Source organism: Microtus pennsylvanicus, chromosome 5, assembly GCF_037038515.1.
Source record: "Microtus pennsylvanicus isolate mMicPen1 chromosome 5, mMicPen1.hap1, whole genome shotgun sequence".
NCBI lineage: Eukaryota > Metazoa > Chordata > Mammalia > Rodentia > Cricetidae > Microtus > Microtus pennsylvanicus.
In genome coordinates this window covers 61,650,733-61,677,264 of record NC_134583.1, presented here as the reverse complement: position 1 = coordinate 61,677,264, position 26,532 = coordinate 61,650,733, and the positions used below count along the sequence as shown (strand labels likewise).

The 26,532-nt window shown below is 36.5% G+C and overlaps 1 protein-coding gene across 1 annotated transcript in view; it reads right to left on the bottom strand.

The window, feature by feature from the left end:
* LOC142851324 (phospholipid-transporting ATPase ABCA3-like) overlaps positions 1-26,532 on the bottom strand; it is a 123,914-nt gene that overhangs the window by 70,677 nt on the left and 26,705 nt on the right. The window contains exons 6-11 of the mRNA XM_075975192.1: positions 25,583-25,693; positions 24,735-24,852; positions 17,552-17,725; positions 14,645-14,826; positions 11,970-12,104; positions 4,030-4,175 (exon numbers count right to left, since the gene is read on the bottom strand). Coding sequence (XP_075831307.1) covers positions 4,030-4,175; positions 11,970-12,104; positions 14,645-14,826; positions 17,552-17,725; positions 24,735-24,852; positions 25,583-25,693 — 866 coding nt within the window. The remainder of the gene's footprint in view (positions 1-4,029; positions 4,176-11,969; positions 12,105-14,644; positions 14,827-17,551; positions 17,726-24,734; positions 24,853-25,582; positions 25,694-26,532) is intronic.

Sequence of the window (26,532 nt, the reverse complement as noted above, 5' to 3'; positions counted from 1 at the left end):
TGTTTACATGCTTTTTATAATAGATATAGATTTATTGGTGTTTATTATGAAAACATTCAGATTAGTTGCTATATATCATTGTAATCAGATAGTTACTGCATTTGTATAATACTAGGTACAAATATTACAGCTCTGATGGGAAAGGCTTCCCAGTGTAAGTGCTACAGTTTCACAGAAGGAAAAGGTTTCCACCAATGAAGTGTTGCAGCTTTGGGGGTCAGGAACCAAGGAATACCACAAAATCACACCACACAACAAACCTCACACAAGAGGGAAGAAGTAGCAAAGAACTGAACAGGAGGAGGCAGGCTTTCCATAGGGTTTCTTTAGGGGCAGAGCTTTCCAGAGTAGTCTAGGATTGGTGGGGCTTTGTGGCCTGATCTTGGGCTTTGTTTCTTTTGGGTGGAGCTTGGCTAGCTGCAATGTGAGGGTTTGGAAATGGCTGTTACGGTCATTAGAGTAGTCTGGGGATGGGTTGGAGCCTGGGAACTCATATGCCTTGAGGGGCTGCATCTTGCCCTGAGAGCAGTCTGGGGGTGAGGCCTAGCCACTTGCTCCATGAGGGGCTTATACTAGATACTGGGTAGATGCTATGAAAAGCAAATACTGGGAAAATATGATGATCATCCTCAAGAAATTTAAATATATCATGTTTATGTTCTGCTGTAATTAATTCTATGGTAAAATATTCACATATTATCTATCACATGTGAATAACCAACTATAAAGCTGTTGCACCATGACTCACTTATCTTTTTAAAAATACATATTCCCAAAACACATTTCACTCTTGCTAGGTTCTTTCCCAGTAGAAGCTCCCTTTCAAAAGTATTGAAATACAGATTGGCAAGTTGACATCTAGGGCAGAAGAGGACAGCTTGCTGGCAGCCACCACAGCCTTTCCTACCTTTGGATACAGCAGCTGAAAACTATATTTCTAAGCTTATTGACACATCTACCAATCCAGGAGGCTCACTTCTCACTGCATACCTTAGTTACCTGGAGGCTAGTGAGAACAGAGAGGGTAGTCTGGGCTACCATGCTCATCAACGGGTAACTAAAAAGTGTTGTTTATGAATATCATCATATATTTATAGGGAACATAGAGATTGGCAATAGTAAAAGAAGCCATGTTCCCCAAAATAATTATTTATTAGGGAATTACTTATAAGGAGGTAGGCTTGTCATTTTGCTCTATGTTTTGTGTTTGTACCTCATTTCCTTCATTATTGCCTTAATTTTTGTTTAGGTGACTTCCTAGTGATTTTTTCATTTAACTTTTACAGTTATGGTAAAAATTAGTATTTACATTAATTTTAATTTGGTTGTACTGATGCCACCTTAACTTTGACAGTGCAGTGGTTTAATTGTAAACTACCCTCCACAGGATGGTGTTGCTGTTTAGGAGGAGAGTCCTGATAAAGGGAGGAAGTCACTGGGAGTAGGCCTTCATGTTTTATAGACTGGCCTCACTTCCTGTTCACGATTTGCTTTCTGAGTAGAGATGCAAAGTGGCCTGCCAGCCGCCTGCTTCTGCACCAGGCCTTCCCTGCCTGGTGCCATCCATGTCTTCCTCACCATGATGGACTGTATCCTCCTGGAACTGTGAGGCAAACAAACACCTCCTTCCATAACATAACATACTCTCCTCATGGTATTTTCCACGGAATGAAGAACAAACAAGGATAAAAGTTAACCTAAAATTGTTCTTATATATCTATACCCTTTTCCTTTATGTTGCCATCACAAATTGCATTTTTATCATATGTGCCCCAATAGCAGAGTAACAATTTTTGTGCATTTGTCTTTATAATAATATAGCAAACCAGAACTATAATCATACTTGGTATCTTATTTGTATATTCATTTGTTTTAACTGAGCATCTTTTCCATTGGAGATTTAAGTTTACTTTCATTATCACATGAAGGAGTCCTGGCGTTTTCTGTAATACTACTAAATGCTATAGTAAGAAACTCCTTCAGTCTCTATTTTCTGCTTATGCCTAATTTTCTTTTTTCCTTTCTTTTTTTTTAACTTTTGAAGAACTTTCGATATAAAATTTTGGTTAAAAATCTCTTCCCTCCCCTACTTTAAATACTTCATTGTGCTACCTGATATACTCTATGGTTTGTGATAAAAAAAAATCAGTCTCTGTCAATCATGATCCTTCCACCTGTTTCTATGAAGTTAGCAACTTTAAATACTGTTCATAATGAAAGACCCCCGGAGTGGGGAGACTCTCACTCAAGTCTTGGGATAACACAACCCCCCAGGAACTTATGAGAGACCATCCTTGCTGCAATCACATGAGGTTTATTGACAGAACAGGAACCAGCTCGCTGGGGTCAAAACTCATTTCCCATGTAGGGGTAGAGGAGTTCAACCCTGAGTAGCTGGGAGAGGGGGTATTTAGGGGAAGAAACCACAACCCAAAGGGGGTAGGGAGGGCGTCATTGGAAAATTCCGAAAATACCAGTGATAATCACAAGGGGGTAACTCCCTGTTTCTCAGGATTATTCTCAAGATTATAATCTAACTTTATGGTCAGCTCGTCCCTGGAACAGAGTCACTGACTTGGCTAACCTAGATTTTTGGTTCTTCTTTCCCTGCTAGATTTTTGGCTCTATTCTTTCTGCTAGAGGGGTCTAAATTTATCCGGGTCTTTCAATAAGTAAAAAGCCATTCTAGATTTTTCTCTTAATAATTGGTTTACTTAGCAATACCAAAGTTTATCCATGTTATTGCATGAAACAGGATTTCTCTCTGGTTTAGGCCTGAGTATTTTATTGTATGAATGTGAATCTACTACACTTTTCTTACCAGTTCTCTGTTGACAAAGATCTGCAACTTAGGGCAAATACTGCTAGAAACTTGATTGTGAAAGGAGCTCTTAAGATTCTCTTCTCAATATTCCTGGACATGTATCCAAAAAAGGATCATATTATAATTTCAGTTTTTAGTTTTATTGATGTGTACTTGATAAAGAATTACATGCACTTAAAGTATGCATGTAGATGGCTTTAAAGTATGCATATAGTATAATTTAGTATGCTAAACACATCATATCCATACCTCCAATATTTGCTTTTAGGGAATAACACCTAATATGATATTGAACGTTTTAACACGTTTAGAGTGGTTTATAAAATATTGTTAACGGTAGGTAATATACTGTACAGAAAGTCATTGTCTAATACAAAGTGGAAGAGGCATCAATTCTTTGGTGAATTCAGAAAGACTTAGACTTAAGTCTTGCTCTGTTTTCTCTGTCTCCAGTGGAGGAAAAGCACGGGTCCTATGCATTTATTTTCCCAACTTGCAAAGCACGGTCAACTGTAGGAAGATGCCTGCTTCTCCTCTCTCTCTCTCTCTCTCTCTCTCTCTCTCTCTCTCTCTCTCTCTCTCTCTCTCTCTCTGTCTCTGTCTCTCTCTCGTGGGCATGCTCTTGGATGTCCTAGTTTCTGGTTTTTATCGTTCTGTTAGCATTCAGCACAAGTGAGCTAGAAATTAGTCCTTCAACTGGAACTTTGGAATAAGACTCTCCTCTCCTTGGTTTTCCAGCCTTGTTATGTCAGAAGAGTGAAAGCTATGGGAAAACACCTGCCCTGTATCTTGTGTTCCCTGCTGTTCAGCTACCCAGGCTCTATCTCTTTCAGCACCTGTGCAGAGATGAAATAGAATTCTGGCCCTTGGAAAGCAAACTCAAGTCCATGAGACATAGCAGAAGGTGCATTCTTTCCTCTCTCCTCTCTAAGGGAGAAAACTTCTAATGAAAAAAACCTCTAGGCTGTGAGCTAAACTATCTTGAGGAAAGGGTTGACAGGAACACAGTACATTTTCTCTTCCCCTGGATTGGTACAACCTTTTTCATTCTTTTGCTTTTACAGAGTGGCATTTCATAATGAAATTCTCAACTTCTTTGAAGAGTATTTTGCTCCAAAAAGCATGACTATTTTGTCATGTCTGGAGAGATCAGTGGCTAGGCTTCAAGAGTAAAACTCCTTGTTTTTCAGTCTCAGGAAGGTAACTTTGCCCGGAATGGAGACCAATACAAACCTGTGAGAACAGACAAGGTTGTGGACTTTCCTGCCCCGTTGTGTCCCAGAAGGACAGTGACCTGCCCCTCATACACATTCAGTGACAGGTTGTTTACTGCAGGTTTGTTTTTAAATTCCTGTGGGATGAAAGAGTAATCTGTTATCTGTCATTTAAAAAGACAAACATTCATACCCTCTGTATCATCAAACTCATGCTATCAATCACGGATGATACTCTTGTCAGGTCCAAAAGATCCCACAAACTCTAAACGGCATTCCAGATATCCAGAAACAGACGAGGATTTCTGGTAGTTAGACAAAAAAAAAAAAAAAAAAAAAAAAAAAAAAAAAAAAAAAAAAGCTATCCTCACTAATTTGTGAGCCAGGTTCCCTCTACAGATGGGACAAGGCTCTCTGTGGAGCTTATTAGCATACCAAAGAGTCTGCTATCCTCTTGGCCCTTTTCACCCCCCCACTCTTAACTACCTCCAGCCACCAATTCTCCTTATAACCCTGCTACTACTGTTTCTTTTATAGATGCCTCTAGCTGTTCTCTCTCTATTATCTACTCCATAGAGAAGTTATGTCATCAGTTTATATAGTCACTATTGTCCTCTAGGTTGGGCATAACTTTGTATCTCTAAATATCTACCAGAAAAATATTTCCTCTGTTTCTCAAAATTGGCATGTCTAAGACATTGAAATATTAACATATATTTCAGTAAATTTAAAAATCAACATCATCCTTTGAAAGTATATTCAACTCTTCCTTCTAACTCAGTGACTGTCCTCATTCACTTCAATATGCAAACCAAAAGGGAAACTTGAATATAATCTCACACCTTAACATAAGTCACATATGTCACTCTGGAGAAAAGATTTTGCTTTTGTTTCCACAGGAAATGAAAGTATGCAGATTCATTCTGGGTTAAGGAAAATAAGGATTGATGGAGGAAGACCCCCTGAAAAAAATCTCCAATATAAACAGATAGTCCAGATAATCCAACATCTCAGAGCACCTCTGTTGCAGTTTCCTCTGAGTTCTACATCTAGAACAGCTTCAAGACTGCTGGCTGAGATGATTCAGCCTCAGAGAATACTCTAGTCATCACTTGATCATAATCCTAAATTTTCTTTGGGTCTCTATAAGATTACCAGTGCTCCTAATCAGCAGGAAGTAGTCATCTAGAAAACTATGCCCACATTCCCAAAAAATGGATTACAGAAGTTTGTCTTTGTTTAGTGTGTTAGTTACAAGTTGTTATGGATAATGGTCAGGAAAAAAGATAAAGGAGATTAGATTCATGGTCTTGTTTTAAAAAGCAAAACAGGGAAAATGCTATGGGATAATGCTTTTGTATATTGTAAAGTTTAGTCCCTCATTTTGGTTTAATAAAATGCTGATTGACCAGTAGCCAGGCAGGAAGTATAGGCAGGGAAATCAGACCAAGCAATTCTGGGAAGAGGAAAGGCAGAGTGTGAGTTACCAGTCAGACACAGAAGAAGCAAGATGAGAATGCTTCACTGATAAAAGGTAACAAGTCATGTGGCTAAACACAGACAAGAATTATGGGTTAATTTAAGTTGTAAGAGCTAGTTAAGGGGCTGGAGAGCTGTCTTGGCAGTTAAGAGCACTGACTGCTCTTCCAGAAGACCCAGGTTCAATTCCCAGCACCCACATGGCAGCTCACAACTGTCTGTAACTCCTGTTCCAGGGGATCTGACAACTTCACACCAATGCACATAAAATAAAGTTAAATAAATCATAATAAATTATTTTTAAAAAAGAGCTAGTTAATAATAAACCTGAGCTAATATGTCAAACAGTCTATATTTAATATAAACCTCTGTGTGTTTCTTTGGGACTGAGCAGCTACGGGATAGATGTGACAGAAACTTACATCCACAAATCCCCCTACTCCTTTGTGGTACCAAGAATCTCCCCCAGCATGAGCTTGCTGTTGGTCAGCTGGCTAGAAGACTTACTGTACTCTTAATTGGTTTAATAAAGTGTAGTGATTTGGAATTTTCTTCCATGGATTAATTCAGTGTTACATATGAAACAAAAGTTTTATCAGGAATAAAAAAAAGGCATTCTAGAAACCAAAGGCAAAATCACTTCCATGATATTTTCAAATCCTACACAGTTCAAGGACTGTGGCATAATAAACTCTCTGGCATTGGACAGACTATAAAAAAGGCTTGTGTTTCAATCATGAGGAATAATTAACTGTTGATTAAACAAAGCATATATGAAATAATCAAACTATTGCTAAGAAATTAAACTTCTTCAAAAGCAAAATAATAATATTTAACAGAAACAAAAAACACCTAGTATGCCAGGCAGTGGCACATGCCTTTAATCCCAGCACTTGGGAGGCAGAGGTAGATGGATCTCTATGAGTTCGAGGCCAGCCTGATCTATAAGAGGTAGTTCCAGGGCAGGATGCAAAGTTGCAGAGAAACCCTATTCTAAAAAAAAAAAAAAAGAAACAAACAAAAACACCTAGTACCCTCCCTTCTGTGAAGTACAGATTTTCTTGAGTTAATAAAGCCAGAAAGAGATCCAAGGGGAAACTATTTTTAATAAAAATCACCAACTTGTAAAAAACTAGTGACAAATTTTTTATAAGGTATCAGAAAATAAAAGAACATTATAGGTAGCCAAATAAGAACTGAAAGAGAATTTTTCACTGGAAATAATTCTTATGAAAAGATACAACTCCTTTGTTGAAAATCAGGTGTTCATAGGTTTGTATGTTAATATTTGGATCTTCAGTTTGATTCCATTGGTCAACATCTCTGTTTTTATGCCAATACCAAGCTGTTTTCATTACTGTAGCTCTGTAATAGAGTTTGAAGTCAGGGATGGTAATGCCTCTGGAAGTACTTTTATTGTATAGGATTGTTTTGGCTATCCTGGGTTTTTTTGTTTTTCCATATAAAGTTGATTATTGTTCTCTCAAGGTCTGTGAAGAATTTTGTTGGGATTTTGATGGGTGATGTGGGAGTGTCATATATCAATCTGTTGATTTCATTGGTTAAGTAATAAACAAACTGCTTGGCTCATATCTTAGAACATAGGTGGGTGGAGTAAACAGAACAGAATGCTGGGAGGAAGAGGAAGTGAGCTCAGAGACTCGACAGCTCTGCCCTCTGGAGCAGAGAGATGCTATGCCCTGCTCCCAGGCAGACACAAGCGATGAAGCTCCGACCCAGGATAGACGTAGGCTAGAATCTTCCAGATAAGACCGGTGCTCACAGATTATTAGAGATGGGTTGATCGGGATTATCAGAATTAGCCAGTAAGGGCTAGAGCTAAAGGGCCAAGCAGTGTTTAAAAGAATACAGTTTCCGTGTAATTATTTCGGGTAAAGCTAGCCGTTGGGGCGGCCGGGTGCCGGGGACGCAGCCCCGCCGCTCCTATTTCAACAGATGGGGATTGCATTGAATTTATAGACTGCTTTTGGTAGAATTGCCATTATTACTATGTTGATCCTCCCAATCCAAGAGCAAGTAAGATCCTTCCATTTTCTGGTATCCTCTTCAATTTCTTTCTTCAAAACTTAAAGTTCTTGTTAAACAGATCTTTCACTTCCTTGGTTAGATTACCCCCAAGATATTTTATGCTATTTGTGGCTATAGTGAAAGGTGATGCTTCTCTGATTTCCCTCTCTGCTTCTTTATCCTTTGTGTATAGGAGGACAACTGATTTTTTGGAGTTGATCTTGTATCCTGCCACATTACTAAAGGTTTTTATCAGCTGTAGGAGTTCTTTGGTGGAGTTTTTGGGGTCGCTTATGTACACTATCATATCATCTGCAAATAACAAAAGTTTAACTTTTTCCTTTCCAATCCGAATCCCCTTGATCTCTTTATGTTGTCTTATTGCTATTGCTAGAACTTCAAACACTATATTGAAGAGGCATGGAGAGAGTGGACAGCCTTGTCTTGTTCCTGATTTTAGTGGGATGGCTTTGAGTTTCTCTCCCTTTAATTTGATGTTAGCTGTCGGCTTGCTGTATATAGCTTTTATTATATTTAGGTATGAACTTTGTATCCCTAATCTCTCTAAGACCTTTATCATAAAGCGGTGTTGAATTTTGTCAAATGCCTTTTCAGCATCTAATGAAATGATCATATGTTTTTTTCTTTCAGTTTATTTATATGATGGATTACATTGATAGATTTTCATATGTTGAACCAGCCCTGCATCTCTGGGATGAAGCCTACTTGATCGACAAAGGAGCTAAAATTATACAATGGAAGAAAGAAAGCATCTTTAACAAATGGTGCTGGCATAACTGGATTTCAACATGTAGAATGAAAATAGATCCATATCTATCACCATGCACAAAACTCAAGTCCAAATGGATTAAAGACCTCAATATAAATCTGATCATGCTGAACCTGACAGAAGAGAAAGTGGGAAGTAGTCTGTCTGCAACACATGGGCACAGGAGACCACGTAAGAGCAACAATGAATAAATAGGACCTCCTGAAACTGAGAAGCTTCTGTAATGCAAAGGACACTGTCATTAAGACAAAAAGGCAACCCACTGAATGGAAGAAGATCTTCACCAGTCCTGCATCAGACAAAGGTCTGATCTCCAAAATATATAAAGAACTCAAGAAACTAGACATTAAAACTCTAATTAATCCAGTTAAAAAATGGGGTACAGAGAATTCTCAACAGAAAAAGTTCAAATGGCCAAAAGACACTTAAGGTCATGCTCAACCTCCTTAGCGATCAGGAAAATGCAAATCAAAACAACTTTGAAATACCATCTTACACCTGTCAGAATGGTTAACATAAAAAACACCAATGATAGCCTATGCTGGAGAGGTTGTGGAGTAAGGGGAACACTCATTCATTGTTGGTGAAATGCAAACTTGTGAAACCACTTTGGAAATTAGTGTGGGGTTTCTCAGGAAACTGGAAGTCAACCTACCTCAGGATCCAGCAATTCTACTCTTGGGAATATACCCAAGAGATGCCCAATCATACTATAAAAGCATTTGTTCAACTATGTTCATAGCAGCACTATTTGTAGTAGCCAGAACAACCTAGACCACCTGGAAACAACCTAGGTGCCCCTCAATAGAAAAAATGGATAAAGAAGGTGTGGCAAATATATACTTTAGAGTTCTACTCAGCAGTAAAAAAAAAATGACATCTTGAACTTTGCATGCAAATGGATGGAAATAGTAAACACTTTACTGAGTGAGATAACGTAGACCCAAAAAGAGGAATATGGTATGTACTCACTCATAAGTGGATTCTAGCCATAAACAAAGGAAAGTGAGCCTATAGTTCATGATCCTAGAGAAGCTAAATAAGAAGGTGAACCCAAAGAAAAACATAGTTATTATCCCGGATAATAGAAGTTGACAAGATCGCCAGGCAAAAGTTGGGAGCAGGGGGGTGGGGGTGGATTGGGGGGAAGGGGAGATGGGGAGAGAGAAGGGAGAAGGGGAGGATTGGGGAGAGCTTGGGGGAATGGGATAATTGAGATGGAGGAAGGGTAGATATGGGAGCAGGGAAGAAGTTATCCTAACCAAGGGAGCCATTTTAGGGTTGGCTAGAGTCTTGGCTCTAGAGGGGTTCCCAGATGTTCAAGGGGATTTCCCCAACTAGATCCATGGGCAGCAGAGGAGAGGGTGCCTGAACTGGCCCTTATCCTATAGCCACACTGATGAATATCTTGCATATCACCATAGAACCTTCATACGGTGATGGATGGAGATAGAGACAGAGACCCACATTGGAGCACTGGACTGAGCTCCCAAGGTGCAAATGAGGAGCAGAAGGAGGGAGAACATGAGCAAGAAAGTCAAGACCATGTGAGGGTGTGTCCACCCACTGAGTCGGTGGGGCTGATCTAATGGGAGCTCAACAAGGCCAGCTGTACTGGGACTGATGAAGCATATGATCAAACTGGACTCTCTGAATGTGGCTGACAAGGAGGGCTGACTGAGAAGCCAAGGACAATGGCACTGGGTTTTTATCCTACTGCATAGACTGGCCTTGTGGGAGCCTAGTCTGTTTGGATGTTCACCTTCCTAAACCAGGATGGAGGGGGGAGGATCTTGGACTGCCCACAGGGCAGGAAACCCTGACTGCTCTTAGGACTGGAGAGGGAGAGGAGGGGGAGTGGGAGGAGAGAGAGGGAAATGGGAGGAGGTGGAAATTTTTAATAAATAAATAAATAAAAGATACAACACCAACAATCCCAGTATTTAGAAGACTGAGGCAGAAATATCATGAATTCAATGCTAACCCAACTACATAACAACACCCGACTCAAAAATCAAAACACAACAAAAACAGAAGGCCAAGGCAAGAGCTCAGTGGTTAAAGTGCTTCATGCATAAGCAAAAGAAAAGGTGTTTGATCCCAAGTTCATGTAAATGGCTGGGGGCATGGCACCCTGTCTGTAATTTCAGCCTGAGAAGGCAAAACAGGCTCCATGGAGCAAGATGACTATCGAGAGTAGACATATTTGTGAGTTCTAGTTCTGCCTGAGAGACATGATTAAATGAATAATGTAGCCATACACATGTGCACATGCACACACCAATGCACAAACACATATAAGAGAAAACCAGAATTAAAAAACAAACAGCTGGGCAGTGGTGGCACACACCTTTAATTTAAGCACTCGCAAGGCAGAGGCAGGAGGATCTCTGTGAGTTGGAGACAGCCAGGTCTACAAGTGCTTGTTCTAAGATAGGCTCCAATGCTACAGAGAAACCCTGTCTCAAAAAAAATAAAAAGAAAAGAAAAAGAAAAAAAGAACGAAAAATTCTGTCATAACATAAAATGTAGAAAAAGCACTTATAATTTATTTTTTACTTTTAAATTTGTAACAAAAAAATAGTAGAAAATGAGCTATTTAATCCAATAATCGAAGTCTATAGTAAACCTCACACCTAAAGACGTAATGCTAAGATTATCTCCTTCCTGAGATTAGGAACAATCACTTCCATGTTTAGTGAAGCATAACTCACAATGCCCAAGACAAGTAAAAACCTGTTAATCGATAAATAAGTGGATAAAGATGTGAGACACAGCTGGAATATTATTTGATCACAAAAGAAATTCTGATATCTGTAACACATGAACAAATCCCAGAGAACATTTTAATGGATATATGTCAGAGAGAGAGAGGCAAAAACTATCATTTCAACTTCATGCAAAAATCTAAAAATGCCACATTTGGAGAGAATGGATCAGTGGCTATCAAGTACTGAGGGAAACAGAGATATTGGTTAAAAGGCGCCAACTTTCAGTTGTACATAAATAAACCTTGGGGCCTAATTACAACATACAATGGTAGTTCATAATATAGCATTGTTTATCTGAAGTGTAATGAAAGCAAATTAAAATTTTTTCATTAATATGAACTATCAAAACCTATGGATGGTAATGGATGTAAAAAATCTGCCTGCGGTAAATAATTCCACAGTGCACATGTATACCAATCATAAAATACCTAAAATAAATGAAATTTTTATGTGCTAAATTTTGGAACAATAGTATGGCAACATCTTTAATATAAAATTTGATATTCAATGAAAACACTTAGAAAATGAAGACGAAATAAAGATTGTTTCAAATTTAAGAATGAAAGTAAAGCATAAAGATGGAGCAAATAACACAACATTGTAAACATATATCTATACTTATATGATTTATTAAACACAGCTCCAACCAAGCTCTGGTTCTTAGGGGACAATTATATTTATTATGATGCAAATAAATCAATAAAAGCATCTCTTTTTTCGGAGTAGCCAAAAATAAACAACCTATATTTATTATGATGCAAATAAATCAATTAAAGCATCTCTCTTTTCGGAGTAGCCAAAGATAAACAATCTCAATGGACATAAGCAGTTTTTGGTTCCTGCAGAAGTATTTGAAACAATACCTTGTGCAAACATTTGATCTGTATACCTGCCACCAAGTTGGTAGGTTCAGCCTCAAAGCAGTTATGTTTTGTGGGTAAGCACTTCGTCTCTTCTGCAGTCTTTCTAATTTTTGGTTTGCCAAACCAGTATGAGCGCTACAGAAAAAGATAAAAGATCATTACCAAAATGAGCATTAAAAAACTTTTTTTTTAATCAATTTGCATTTCTAAAGGTTTACATCAGGCCAAACAAATAAGTCTGTGCTATCCAGGGATTATTGTTTATCTTTTACTGCACACTTGGATGGGGTAAGGAGCGTGTATTATGCAATTTTATTAATGAGCAAACAAAATGTAACTAACAACAACAAAAACTGTTTTGTGAAAGGGGGAGAAAACATAAAGTTGGATGGGTGGGCAGGGAGACGGGGAGTGTCTGGGAGGAGTTTGGAAAGGAAAAAAAAACATGGTTGAAACATATATAATAAAAATATACTAAAAAAATCTTAAGTAGAAAAAAAAGAAACTGAACTCTGAATACACCCATAACATAGTGAATCAGTGATCAGTAACATTCCTACAAAGCCTATACTAGATAGCTTCATTAGGAAATTTTCTCAAACATTTAAACAAAAAATTATCAGTTTTTATTCAACTCTTCCAAAAACATAAGGGAATACCCCTAACTCATTGAGAAACCAGTATCATCTGGATGCCAAAACCAGACAAAGACAAAGAAGAAAACTATAGATCTTATAATATGGATGCAAAAAATCTTCAATACAATACCAACAAACCGAATCTCCTAGTATATTAACATAATCATATGCCATTACAAAGTGAAATGTATTTCAGAGATGGTTCCAGATACTATAATCAATCAATGCAGTATCACATTAATAGGATAAAAGAAAATTATATCATAGGATCATTTTAGTTTGTGCATGATAAAAATACTTAGGAATCTAGAAACAGAAAAGTGTTCTTATGAAACTCCCCCAAACTTACAAATAACAATACTCAATGAGGAAAGATTGAAAACCGTCTCTTAAAGCACGAACAAAACACAGAAGATGTCTGCTTTCACCTTTAACACTCATCACCTTTGCAGGACAAGGGGCAGCTAAAGCAGTGAGCTAGTAAAACAAAACCACAGCTAATGGGAACAGGAGAGGTGAAACTGTATTTAAAGAGGGCACAGTCCCACACATCCATAAACCTACAAACAACCAGGACTAGCAAACAGAGGGACACAATGGGCAAGATCAACATATAGTAATTGTTTATTTACTCATCCTTTTGTATGGCTGTATAATATTCCACATCTCACTGGAGGACATATAGTTTTTATCTCTTATCTATGGTGAATATGACTATTTTTAATTATTTTGAGTATGTAGCTAGTGATGTAACTACTAGTTCTTATGGTACTTTTATGTTTAAGGTTTTGGAAACTATCTGAGCATATATTTTTGTTGCCCCCCACATAAAGTACTAAGGTTCTATTCCTCCACTTCTACTTCTTTTTATAGTAGTTATCCTCATAGGTTTTATGTGACACATAATTGAACTTCTTGATAACTAATCATAGGTATGATATTTATGTGCCTATTGGTTTTTGTATATCTTGTTTAGAGACATAAATTCAGGTTCTGTGCCCATTCGGTAATTGTTGTTTGCTTTTTTTATGTATCTGATACCCTAAACCCTTCTTTCATATATGATTTGCAAATATTCTCTCCCATTCTATAAATTGTCCTTTTACTCATTATATTCTTTAACACTCAAAAGTTCTTAGTTTTGATGAACTGATTTTTATCTAATTGTCACTGTACACTGTAAATATACCAAGTATTAGAGACTTTATTTAAAAATTGATAATTTTATGTCATATGTATTTCACTAAAAAAGTGAAGACTTCTAAGAACTAGGAAACAGTTTTACTCTACATACTCTACATGAAGAACAAAACTGCAATGTATTTTTTAGTCATAAAACATGACATTTTTTAGTCAAATTATCTACAATTTTAATCTCCAGTATTTATGCAAAAACTGTTAGAGAGTAGTTTTCAAGGTAGAAAAACAGAAGTGATTTTTGGAAAGTGAACGTGGAGCCATGACACTTGGCCAGAGTATCTTCACTGTGGATCACCCAGTCATTATAAGGAAGTATGAAGGAAAAGAAGTAAGCACATTTCTACGCTGCGCAAATAATGGTCAGCCCCATGAAAGGGACCAAGTGGTGAAACTAAGATACAGGAATTATTTAGTTCTCTCTTTCCTAGAGAAAACATCACACATTAACTTGGTGTGGGTTTCCTTTGTTTCCCTACCTTCTAATCTAAGGGACTACACTGTCTGATTACAGAGAGGTCATGGCGCTTACAGTTGGAAAAGTTTCTGTGTTTTGTCCACACATGTTATGCAACTACATACAGGGGAATGAATAATGTGTCAATACTAGTGGTGTATAGATTAGGTTGATCTGAATTTGACTTTTTAATTTGATTACACCATTTATGAAATAGGTTTACAAGGACTATAACCTTGTAAGGATTTAACAGCAGGATTAAAATTTACCATAAAGGGAGGTAGGAGGATCTCAGAGAGTTGAAGGAGGGGAAACCATAATCAGACTATATTGCATGAAAATAATTATTTTCAGTAAAAGAAAAACAGAAAAAAAAAACTTACCATAAGGAAAAAGTACCATGGTTGAGGCACACCATACTGCCCAGGAAACACAGTTTCTACATACCAGGTAACAAGGCTGTATAACAAAGCATCAAGCAAAAGCATTCCAAACATATAGCTAAAGAGGAGGTTATCCTCAAGACTGGCTGGTGTCCAAAGGTTACGCCATTTAACACCAATCTCTGAAATGAAAAGGAGACATTGGGCATGGATGAAATCTTTGTGACTTGGGATTTTGTACAGATTACCTATCTGTTGGTAACTCTTAGCAATTGTGTTACTACAGAAAATAATGGATGCATCCCCCTCCCTTTTTTCTTCAAAACCTTTAAGAACAATTAGGAATGATTAAAATGAAATGAATAAGTGAAAGAAACAAAGAAAAAGAACAGCAAAAGAAATATATTTAAGAGAATCTATCTTGTTACTTTCCCCTCAAGCTAATTTACCACAGAAACAAGAATAAGAATGTCCAAATGTGTAAAATATATTCAACGGCACTGAAGATGGACTGCCTACCAATCGTGAGACAAAAACAAGGAGTTTAGCTTAGCATGGATGGAAGGGCCAAAAGGAAGTTACCAAAAGGGAAAAAATGCTTTTTCTTTTCTGCCTCTATAACAGGAAAGGAATTAGGTTTGCAAAGAACCCTGCTTCAAAAGGCAAGAGTTAAAAAGGATAACACCTCATTAAGTTAATCTGTTCTTTAACTCCGGCCTCTTTCCCTCCTCAAAACTTCCATGAACAATATATTTTCTTTAAAGAAAGGGTGGTAATATGCGAAAAATATTCTGTGGAATAAAAATGATTATTAAAACTTAATCCATTTTGAGAGGTAATAAACAATAAATTAGAAATCACAAAAAAAAACAGGAATCTAAATATACACCACAGAAAACTTCCTGTAAGCTAAAAAGTCCTCCTGCCTCAAACAAAGCAGAGAGAAAAGAGACAATAACTAATGTAAAATTCATAAATCTGATATAAACAAGTGATTTGGAAAGTAAAAGGTTGTGCTCTTCCACAATAAACCAAAGGAAATATGACACCTAGATGAAATAATGTGGGTTGTTAATACTTCCTGCAAAATAAGATCATAGAAGTAGAAGTATCTACAAAGAAACAACATGCACATTCCTCTGATAGTCTTCTTATTGGGAAGTTTTTATTCACAGATGAGAAAATTAAGTATTCTTATTTTTACATTACTGGTAAATAGAACAAAAATTTCACTAAGTCCTGATTGTAGCACCATTAATAAAAACCCAGAGACAGATACTAGGGTTCAACCTGAAGGTCAGAAAAGCAAAACAATCAGCTCTTACTTCTACCCCAGTACTAAATGGCGATCCTGCCTCCAGGAAGCTCAGAATGAGATTGTGTGAGAGCAGTCTCCTTACGTTTTATATTCCTCTTTAGGGCTGGGATTTAAAGCCTGCACAGCTACTGCCCAGTTTCTATGTTTCTATGGCAACTAGTGTGGCTACTGGAATTAAAGGTATGTGTCACCACTGCCTGGTCTATAAGGCTGACCAGTTTTTTACACTCCAATCTTCAGGCAAGCTTTATTTATTAAAATACAAATGAAATATCACTATACTTGACAATAGTTTTCATAGAACTTAATGAAATTGATCCTAAAATTCAGATTTAAAGTAACCTGAATGACTACAGATTAGCAAGATATACATTAACAGTTCATGTGTGGCTGGAATGTGGCTCTCACCTTTAATCCCAACACTATGGAAGCATAGTCAAGTAGATTTCTATGAGTTTGAGACCAGCCTAGTTTACATTGTAAGTTCTAGGCCAGCCAGGGCTAAATAGTGAGATTCTATGTCAAACAAAACAAAACCCAAACCAACAACAAAAACCCAAAACTAGTATCAAGTTATAAAATTCTGTGACATTGATATAAAAAACTCTAAAAAATCAGTATGTTATAATTGGAGCTATCTGTTTGATAGTCACTGTAATACAAATAAAATCTAAGCTATAAGTACTTTATAAGACAGTACTTTTATAGGCTAGACATTAAAAAAATAATCTATAGTTTTGCTATATTGTACAGGATGGTCTCAAATTCTTAGACTCAAGTTCCAGCTCAGCCTCCAAAGTAATTGGGATATAGTCATTATCTCCTTGACTCATATAGGTTAGCATTTTTCCAATTAGGAATTTTTTCAGATTAATATGCACATATGACCACATACACATAAATTGCTGTGGATAACAGGAAGAACCGTAAGCCACCTAAACACATATGGAAAAGGAAGTGGTTGATTCAACTTATTATGATGCAATACTAAACAATGTTACAAAAATAATAAAAGTACATCCTTGAATGGAGAAAAGTTCAAAGTTTTTTTTTTAGAGAATAAAAATAATAAAAGTTCTTAAAAGATTTATTTGACAGTGTAAGTTCACAGAAAAAGGAGATGGGACAATTTGAACTTTAGATTTTTCTTTTCTTTAAAAACTTTTGTTCATTGGTAATTTCATACACAAATACATACATTTAGGATATATCTACCCCTTGTGCCTCACTCTAACTCACTCATCCTGACTTCCCCCCTATCCCTTTCTCAATTTTATAGGAAGAACCATAAGCCTTTTCTTTTATAACCCCTGAATCCAATTAGTGCTATCCATACATGCATGTGTGTAGGGCACCATCAAGCTTGGGCAACTTATCATGGGCTATAGTGCTGAAGAAAACTGATATTTTCCCTTTGTCTATTAACTGCCAATAACTTTATATCTGGGTGTGGGAGCTTTAGATTTCTCATATTTTACATAACCACCTATATAATAAACAAATTTTGGGAAAATATAACATTTTCCTACCTTCTTATTTTCTGTGTACCTAGTTTCCTAAGAATTAAATCAGTAAATACCAATACTCACCTTTTATTTCCAATTTGATTAAAAGATTAATCCCCAGTGCTAATGCAACATTTGCGCTCAGACAGGCAGTCACCTTGGTACTAAGGTCCAACATTCCATAGTTTTCAGAGATGAAGTTATAGGGAAAGAAACTGGCAAAAAACAGGAGGTTTCCAGCAGAAGCAGCTACATGAGCTTCAAATAAGAAATTGCAATTACCTTTTTAATACTACAACAGAGTACTAACGATGTTGAATATTAATAAGATTGTTTCCAAAAATTTACTGTTTCCAGTCTTACCTATAAAACAAGACAGAATAACTGAACATGTAGATAACAGATAACTGCTAAATACTGGATGTTGTTAAGCCCATAAACATGGGATTTTGTTATGTTGAACCTGCTCTTTTCTGAAGAGAAATGGAGGGGGAGGTGTGTGTTTGGGGGAGAGAGGAGGTAGAGGAAAACTGAGAGAAGTGGAGGGAGGGGAAACTGATCAGGATGTAGTGAAGGAGAGAAGAATTAAAATAAAAGAGAAATAAATTCTCATCAAAATATTAATAGACATAAAATCAGTGTTATGAAGAAAGTAATGGAAAACCCAATAAAACCGCAAGACACTACTTTCTAACATCAATTTAGACAAAGCAGTAGCCTACAAAATGGAAAAAGATTTTTACCAACTACACATACCATTGATAGCGACTATCCAAAATAAACAAAGAACTCAAAAAACTAAACATCAAGAAAATAACCTGATAAAAAATGGGGTACAAATCTAAATATAATTCTCAAAAGAGTAACCTCAAAATAGCTCAGAAACACTTCAAATAATGTTCAAATAATATTCAACATCTATAGCCCTCAGGGAATTGATTGTGATTACATCTTAAACCTGTCAAAATGGCTAAGATCAATAACACAAGTGACAGCTCATGTTAGCAAGGATGTGAAGTAGGGGAACACTCCTCCATTGCTGGTGGGAGTGCAAGCTTGTACAGACACTATGGAAATCAGTACAGCAGTTCCTCAAAAACCTGGGAATATATTTACCTCAAGATTCAGCTGTACTACTCAAGGCATATACCCAAAAGATATATCATGAGGACACTTGCTCAACCATGTTCATTGTTGCTCTATTCATAAACTGGAAACAGCCTAGATGTCCCTCAACAGATGAATGGATTAAGAAATTGTGGTACATTCACATGAAGGAGTATTACTTTCAGCCATTAAAAATGAAATTTGCAGATAAACAGAAGGAATTAGAAAATACCATCCTGAGTGAGGAAACTCAGATCCAGAAAGTCAAAAATGGTATGTATTTGTTTTTATGTAGATGTTAGCTAATAAGTCATTGATAAGCAACTAAATCCACAGAATAACAGAAGTAAGGTATAGAGTAAGGAAGTAGAGGTTACAGATAGATCTCTTTAGTAAAGGGAAATAGAATAGCTACTACGGGCTGCGGGGTGGGGGACTGTAATGGGAGGATCAAGTGGAAAGGGGTAATGGGAGGAAGGAGGGAATATGAGGAAAGACAGCTAAAATTAAGGGCCATTTGAGGGGTAGCATGAAAACTTAATTCAATGGAAGCTTCCTAAAATGTATACTAAATGAAATCCTCAAATAATGGGAGGACATCTTTTGTTACCAAACAAAGCTTCCAGTGCCAGGATTGGATTACATCTAATTGAGTTATTGCCTAAAGGGGTCCCATAAGAACCCTCAAACAACCCAGGCTGTTCCAAGATCATAGGTTTTTCTCTATAAACTGACAGCAAGGCCCCATGACTGAAGACAATACCTACACAACCCACTGAACAGCAGAAGTCGAGCTGGTGCCTCCACAGTGCCTTCACCCCTACATGCTAGTGTCTTTGATACAGGAAGATACTCTACAGGTTGCCAAAGGAGAAATGTAAAAGCCCTTTCATCTGCAATGGTGTCCTGAATGCAAATATGCTAGTGCAATGGTGACACAAAGCTTGTGGGAGTAACCAACCAATATCTGACGTGACTTAAGGCTCACTCCAGGAGATGGAAACAATACTTGACACTGGGTGACCAAGAATCTGAGGCCAGGGGGATCCAAGGGAAAACCAAACATTACTGTTCTAAAAAAAGTAGCATTATAATGACTTTTAATGACATTCTGTACTGTCATAATCAGAGAAGCTTCCTCCTGTTTCTGGGAGGAACAAATGCAGAGACCCACAGCCAAACATTTTGCAAAGAATGAGAGACCTTTGAACTCAGCCCTAAATGGGATATATCTATCAAATCCTTCCTCTCAGGGCTCAGGAAACCCTGTGGAAGAGGAAGGAGAAAGAGTGTAGGAGCCATAGGGGATGGAAGACACCAAGAAAACAATGCCCTCTCAATCAACATGATCGACACACAATAAACACACAGACTGAGGCAGTATGCACAGGACCTACATGGGTCTGCACCAGATGGAGCCCGAGACCTAAAAGGAATAGTTGACACCTTGGCCCTATGGCATACAGCAGCTCTGAATGCTTAAGATAAGATTGAATAATCAGAAATGAGGACTGAGCCATTCACTAAAATTATACAAGGCCCAAAAGACCTCACTGTTTTGTTTTGTCTTTTAACAAAGATTGACTTCAGTTGTAATAGAATGATATCAGATTTAGAAATCAGATGAATAATAATTGAATCTTTGGCTTTTGGAAATAATAACTCAGAATATAAAAGGGTGATCTGGCCTTTAAAAGAAAAATTAGCACTCATAGATGAAAGGATTAGAAATACAGCTGGTATTGGATCTTATGCTTATGATACATAGATAATAGAAATGACGTCTAAGAATTTTAAGAAAAATCAAAAGGTTAGATGTTTTATGGTAAACCAGGCCATCTTAAAAGGGATTGTAGACAAGGTATTCCTAGGAACAATGTTGTTTTTTTTTCTAGAAAGAATCCAAACAGAAGACTCTAGTCTTCTGGAATATGCAGGTGTGGCAAAGGCTAACACTGGACTAACAAATGCAGATCAACATGGCACAGACAATGCAATCCTTTGCCATTGGGAAATTCCAAAGGGGGCCTCTAGTAGGCCCCCATATCAAATTTGGTTCAGTCATTACCTGTCAGCATTGGGGAAACTCCTCCACAGAGCAATTAAAAGACTTAATACCTGTTATGAAAAACCATACTGTTCTGGATGACAGAACAGTTTTAGAAGATAAAATATCAGAAGAAGCCATAAAGTAAATATTTTGGTAAACTTCTATAAATGATCAAAGACCAAAGTTAAAAATACAAATAAATGGCATTGTAATTGAGGGTTTGGTAGACACAGGGGCAGATGTAACAATAATTGCACTAAAGTCTTGGCATCCAAATTGGCCTCTTAGTGAGATCAATGTTAAGCTTTCAGGGAACTTTATCTCATGTAAAATGGAGTGTAAGATGGGTCAAATGTATAGGGCTAGAAGGACAGAGAGAAAAATTAAAGCCATCTGCGGCTAACATAGCAATGAATTTATGGGGATGTGAATTGTGACAGCAATGGAATATCCAGATTAACATTACTCCAATCTCAGAAACAAACAATAAGCTAACATATATTTCTGGAAAAAAATATTAAAAGATAGTATAAAAATAGTCACCAATCATTCAGGTTGTACATAAACAGGACACAATAGCTGCTGATCTTTCAGAGGTAGCAATAACCCTACCTTTAAAATGGCTAATTGACAAACCTGTCTAGTTGGAATAATGACTTTTGACATCATAAAAATTAAAAGCACTAGAACAGCTGGTTCAGGAACAGTTAAAGGCTCAAAAATATCAATGAATCAAACAGTCTTTATAATTTTCCTGTATTTGTCATTAAAAATAAATCTGAAAAATGGAGAATAGTAACAGATTTAAGAACTGTTATTAAGGTGATTCAGTCAATGGGCTCTTTACAGTCTGGACTTCCCTTGCCTTCTCTATTATCCAAAGGATGATTTATTATAGTGATTGATTTAAAAGATTGCAGATTAAAGCAAAATGGTTCAGAGTCTTTATGAATCTGTTCAAAAGTCAGAATTTTATGCTCTTCTCAGGGTATTATTAGATTTTCAAAACCTCCTCATATAGTTACTTACTCTCCATATGCAGAAAGAGTTGTTTTATATATTGAAACTGTTGAACTTATTCCAGATGATGCAGAATTAACTTTGTTATTTAATCAATTATAAGAAATCAGAAATAGAAATTGTCTTATATATAATACATATCAGACACCACATGGGCCTAGCAGGCCCTCTAGCACAAGGTAATGATGAAATTTATCAGTTATTGGTAGGAAATATGCTAGAAGCCTTAGAATTTCATAAGAAACACCATTTCAATAGCAAGCGCTTTCAAAAACATTTTTCCATCACTTGATAACAAGCCAAAGAAATTATAAGGAAATGTCCCACTTGTTCTTTGTATAACCAAATTCCACTACCTGAAAGAAGTAACACAAACTGCTTAGGCCAGTTTCAAGGTGGCTAGCTGAGGTGGTCCAGCCTTATGCACTACTCCAGCCAGGACTTCAGATAAGTCCCACACTTTCCCATTACACAGGGAATGACAACAAATGATACAGCTAGCTCTCTCAGGACTTGATTATTATTTCAATTTTCTTAGGTTCCCCTAGAGATGCTGACACCCCCAGACAGCAGGAAGTAATTTTATGAACACAACACCCACATTCCCAAGAGGTGGGGTGGGTAGTTTTTGGTCATTCAGTGGGCTATGAATATTTGTTATCGTTTGGGTGGGAGTTGGTTACCAGTTGTTATTGGGAATGGTCAGGAAAAAAGCTGAACAAAGAATAGATTCAGGGACTGCATTCTGAAGAGAACAAAGGGGATACAGAAATGATAGGATAAAGGGGAAGATTATTGAATCTACTTTTAAACCCAAAGTAGTTTAACTACTAGTCTTAAATATTTTAAATTGGTATGGTTTTTTTGTATAATGATACAAATTTGAGGTATTTTTGTTATACTGTATATGCTTCTATTCTATTTTTACATATTGATACAAATTTAAGGTTATTTTTGTTAGAACTTACTGTGCATATATTTCTTTTTTATAATTTCTATAGAAAATTTTATTCAACATACATTTTCCAGCAAAAAGGCAATATACAGGAGAGTCAGTGTACACTGCTGCTACAGAAATAAATGGAAGTACTGGGGAGGGAGGGACAAGAAGTATGGCTTGCTGATTATATTTGCACCCAAAACTAGACATGCAGCTGGCAATAGCTCCAACAAGAGGACAAAGAGAGGACTCAAATAAAGCTACACGCAGAGTATCCAAGTTGACCAAGTTCACTTGCACTCACCCAACAGAAAATAACCTCCTCCCAGGGGCAAATTGTACAGGTTTCATTGATTAAATATACAATTTCATTTTCCTTTGCTGCTCATTTAAGAATGTAATGTAAATTTCTAGTCCTTGAAAGTTATTATCACAAACTATTTAGAATAATAAAGAATTGCAGGTTAGTAGTTAGTCACAATCAAACTTGTAGTCATTTTAGGTATGTTTTCAAGACCTATGTTTTTTAGAGAGATGGGCCATCTTCAAATACTTCAGAAATCTACAGAATATGGCTTTTAAGATGTTTTAAAAAATATAAGGTTCTTTTTTAATGACAATAAGACTTGTCTGCTCCTGGAAGCACTAATATACTTCAGAGAAGATGATAGGCACAAAAGAAATTCCATATGGAATTTACTTCCTTGTGGGAAAAGCTAACTATGGGGCAAGACATTTTCCTTGCTTCAAATGCAGACAATATGTTTTTCAGGTTGGACAAGCAGGACACAAAAGAAACAACTGTGTAACTTTGCTAAGACAAGGTAGGACAGTCCTTCAAAATTCCTGCTTCACAGAAAGGTCTGTCAGTTGTTGTAGGCCTGTAGGCTAAATATGGATGCCCCAACTTTGTAGATGGGTGACTGTCCAGGCAGCCAGCTATTTCTGTCATTTTTTAGTTTTGGAAGTTGTTTGCTTTGCACTTCCCATTTACTTAGGTAATATATCTTTCTCAGGTCTCTGATGGAGTTGAAGACTAGATATTTATAGTTTTTCTTATTACCAAATTCAGAAAAGAAACTCACAAAAAGGTGCAAAATGTATAAGTTTGAGAGACAGAAAAGATAGTTCTGGGTTGGTAATATAAGTTAGGATAGAAAATGAATTAGGTACAACATTTTGCACTCACCAAGATAGGATAGATAATGCAGTATTTTCTCTGAATTTACCAAAGGCAAATGGACTGAACAGTAGTTAATGTGATTTTTACCATATATATTTGTATACAGTGAATGTACTTATTGAATATAGTTTTACTATGTCAGAGTTAAAAACCTTCCCTTTTTGTTTAGACAAAGGGGGAGCATGGTATAAGTTGTTTTTTATTGATAATAAAGTCTGATTTGAATCAGAAGGTGACCAAAATTAACCACAGAGTTTTTGGAGGAAAGGGAAAGGAGTAAGGCATGGCACAGAGAGGATCTCATTCCTTTTGGAAGAAAGAACAGAAGAGCTAGGAGGTCACTGGTGACTTCTCCACAGCTTCTCTGATCATTCACTTTCTGTCAATTTTTAATCGATAAAGAATAATTAGATAAACGTTTCAACAAAGTTTTAAAAAATCATATCCTAAATAAACATGTTAGGCACAGTGATACTCCATCAAGGCTATGTTTTATAATTTTGGTATTCAGAGGATTAACACTTAAGGTATTACTGATATAGTGAATTTAAGTCTGTCACTATTTTGATTCTTCTGCCACTAGATATACTATCTTAATACCTATACTTCCTTTCATTTCCTGTGAGTTATTTAAATATATTTCTACAGAATGTCTACTTTGACCATGTAGGTGTGATTTGAAGACACCTATTATTCTTAAGTGAGTTTTCATGAAGAACCACTTCCTAGAGTCTTGCCATATGGCAAGTGCTCGCTTTCAGTAGCAATTTAAATAAACTTCTATAGGAAGCACTGTTTAGTTCTAATGTCACCATTTTATATCTTCTTTATATGTACACTGGAGCACATTTATTCTTAATGTTTTCTCTAACTCCTGTCAAATTGTTTCATGTATAATTCCCTTTGTATGTTAGAATGCAAGGCAGTGTTTCTAGTTAGCCAGAGAGAACTGCAAATACAGACTTACTTTTATTGAAGAGAGTGCTAACCATAAAGGCAAAGCATATAGACGCGATGGCATAACATGTAAGAAAGACAAAGATGAAACTAGAGTCACTGTACCGCAAGACTGGCTCCTTTGCAATCTACAATAAAACAATCATGACATCAGATCAGGTAAGACTATAACTAGTGTCACGTAAACACAAGGAAAGAAACAAAAGTATGGCCCCTAATGAAATACATCACCCCACTCATCTGGTGAGACTCAAAAGACAGGAAGTTAAGATTTGCCAAGAGACTCAGCAGCATCTGAGTTTTCTAGAAGGATCAGAAAAAAAGAAACAAAAGAAACAACCAACCAAACAAAAAACCATTTTATTCTACTGCAAACCTGGAAACAGTAAGTCCACAGTGTATCTCGTCTTTTACTGGACTGTGTGGTAGATTCAACCCATCCAAACTCACCTGCTTGTTGGAGTAGTCATTTGCCATGTGCACTTATAGAACACTTGAAATAGAGCTGGGATGACTATGGAACTCAATTTTACTCTTCAAAAGATATCTTAAATTTAAATAAAACTACAACATTGTTAAAATAGATTATGTATTTTCTATTTAAACTTAATGTCAGAATTGGAATGCACAGTAACACAAAACACTAGATTTTGGAAAAAATAAAAAGTAAGAATATAACATTATTTTAGAAATAGTTACATTGTAAAATAATATTTTGTAAATAGTTGAGTTAAACATTTAAAAGAATGTTACCTGCTTCTTCTTATGTTAAGGAAAAGCATTAATAGGCAGTTTCAATATCACATATGTGATTAATTTTGTCTGTTGTACAGCGTGACACTAGATACTTGCCTGGACAAAGAGTAATGCACATATCAAAAGTATGATGATGACATATAAAGGGAAGAACGTGAAGAAATAGCCAGCCCAGATGATCCAATTTTTAAGTCCAATTATGAGCTGGTATTCCTGTAGAATAGGCAACATAAACTAAGCATTTTAAATGTCTGGAATTCAGGATGCTTTCACACATCATTATTTGAATTTTTTACTACAAAGGCTATAAAAATGGTCAATATTATCTCTATTTTAAGAATGAGAAAAAAATCAAGGCTTAGAAGTCTATCAAAATTATACAGTAAGGAAGGTCAACGTTTTTCTTTAAAAATATATATGCATATATATTTTTCTGAGTTCAGAGGTATTTTTCAATTTTACATCTGGAGTTTACAAAATAAAAAAATTCCAATTATTCCTTTAAAATTTATTTTATGGGCTTTTCACACATCCTTAATAGCGTTTATTTCTCATATACCCTTCTCCTTTTATAAGTAAAAAATTGTGTTTGTGTGGTTTGAGTAAAGCTGTTACTTGGAATGACAATGCTCCCAAGGGCTGTAGATTAACTAAGCAAGTCCCCAAGAGCACTAACAGCAGTCATGGGAAACACCCCATTGAGCAGGTTCTGTCCTTCCACTGTGGGATCTGAAGATTGAATCCAGGTCTCCAGGCTTGTGGTGTAAACTCTTTTAGCTAATGAATCATTTCACTGGCTTTCACATTAAATCACCAAGCACTATGTAAAATAAATGAAAAAAGTTATTTAAATAAAAAATTAAAAATAAATGGCTGAGGGAAAAAGAAGATAAATCACCCCTATAAAAGCTTCATTTCCAGGTATCTATGTATCTTTTTCCCTACTGCTATTTGCTTTTGAGTTTTTTTCTGTGCTTTTAGTTTTTAGCAATTTGATTATAATGAGCCAGTGTGTGTGTGTGTGTGTGTATGCACAGGTGTGTGCAACACAT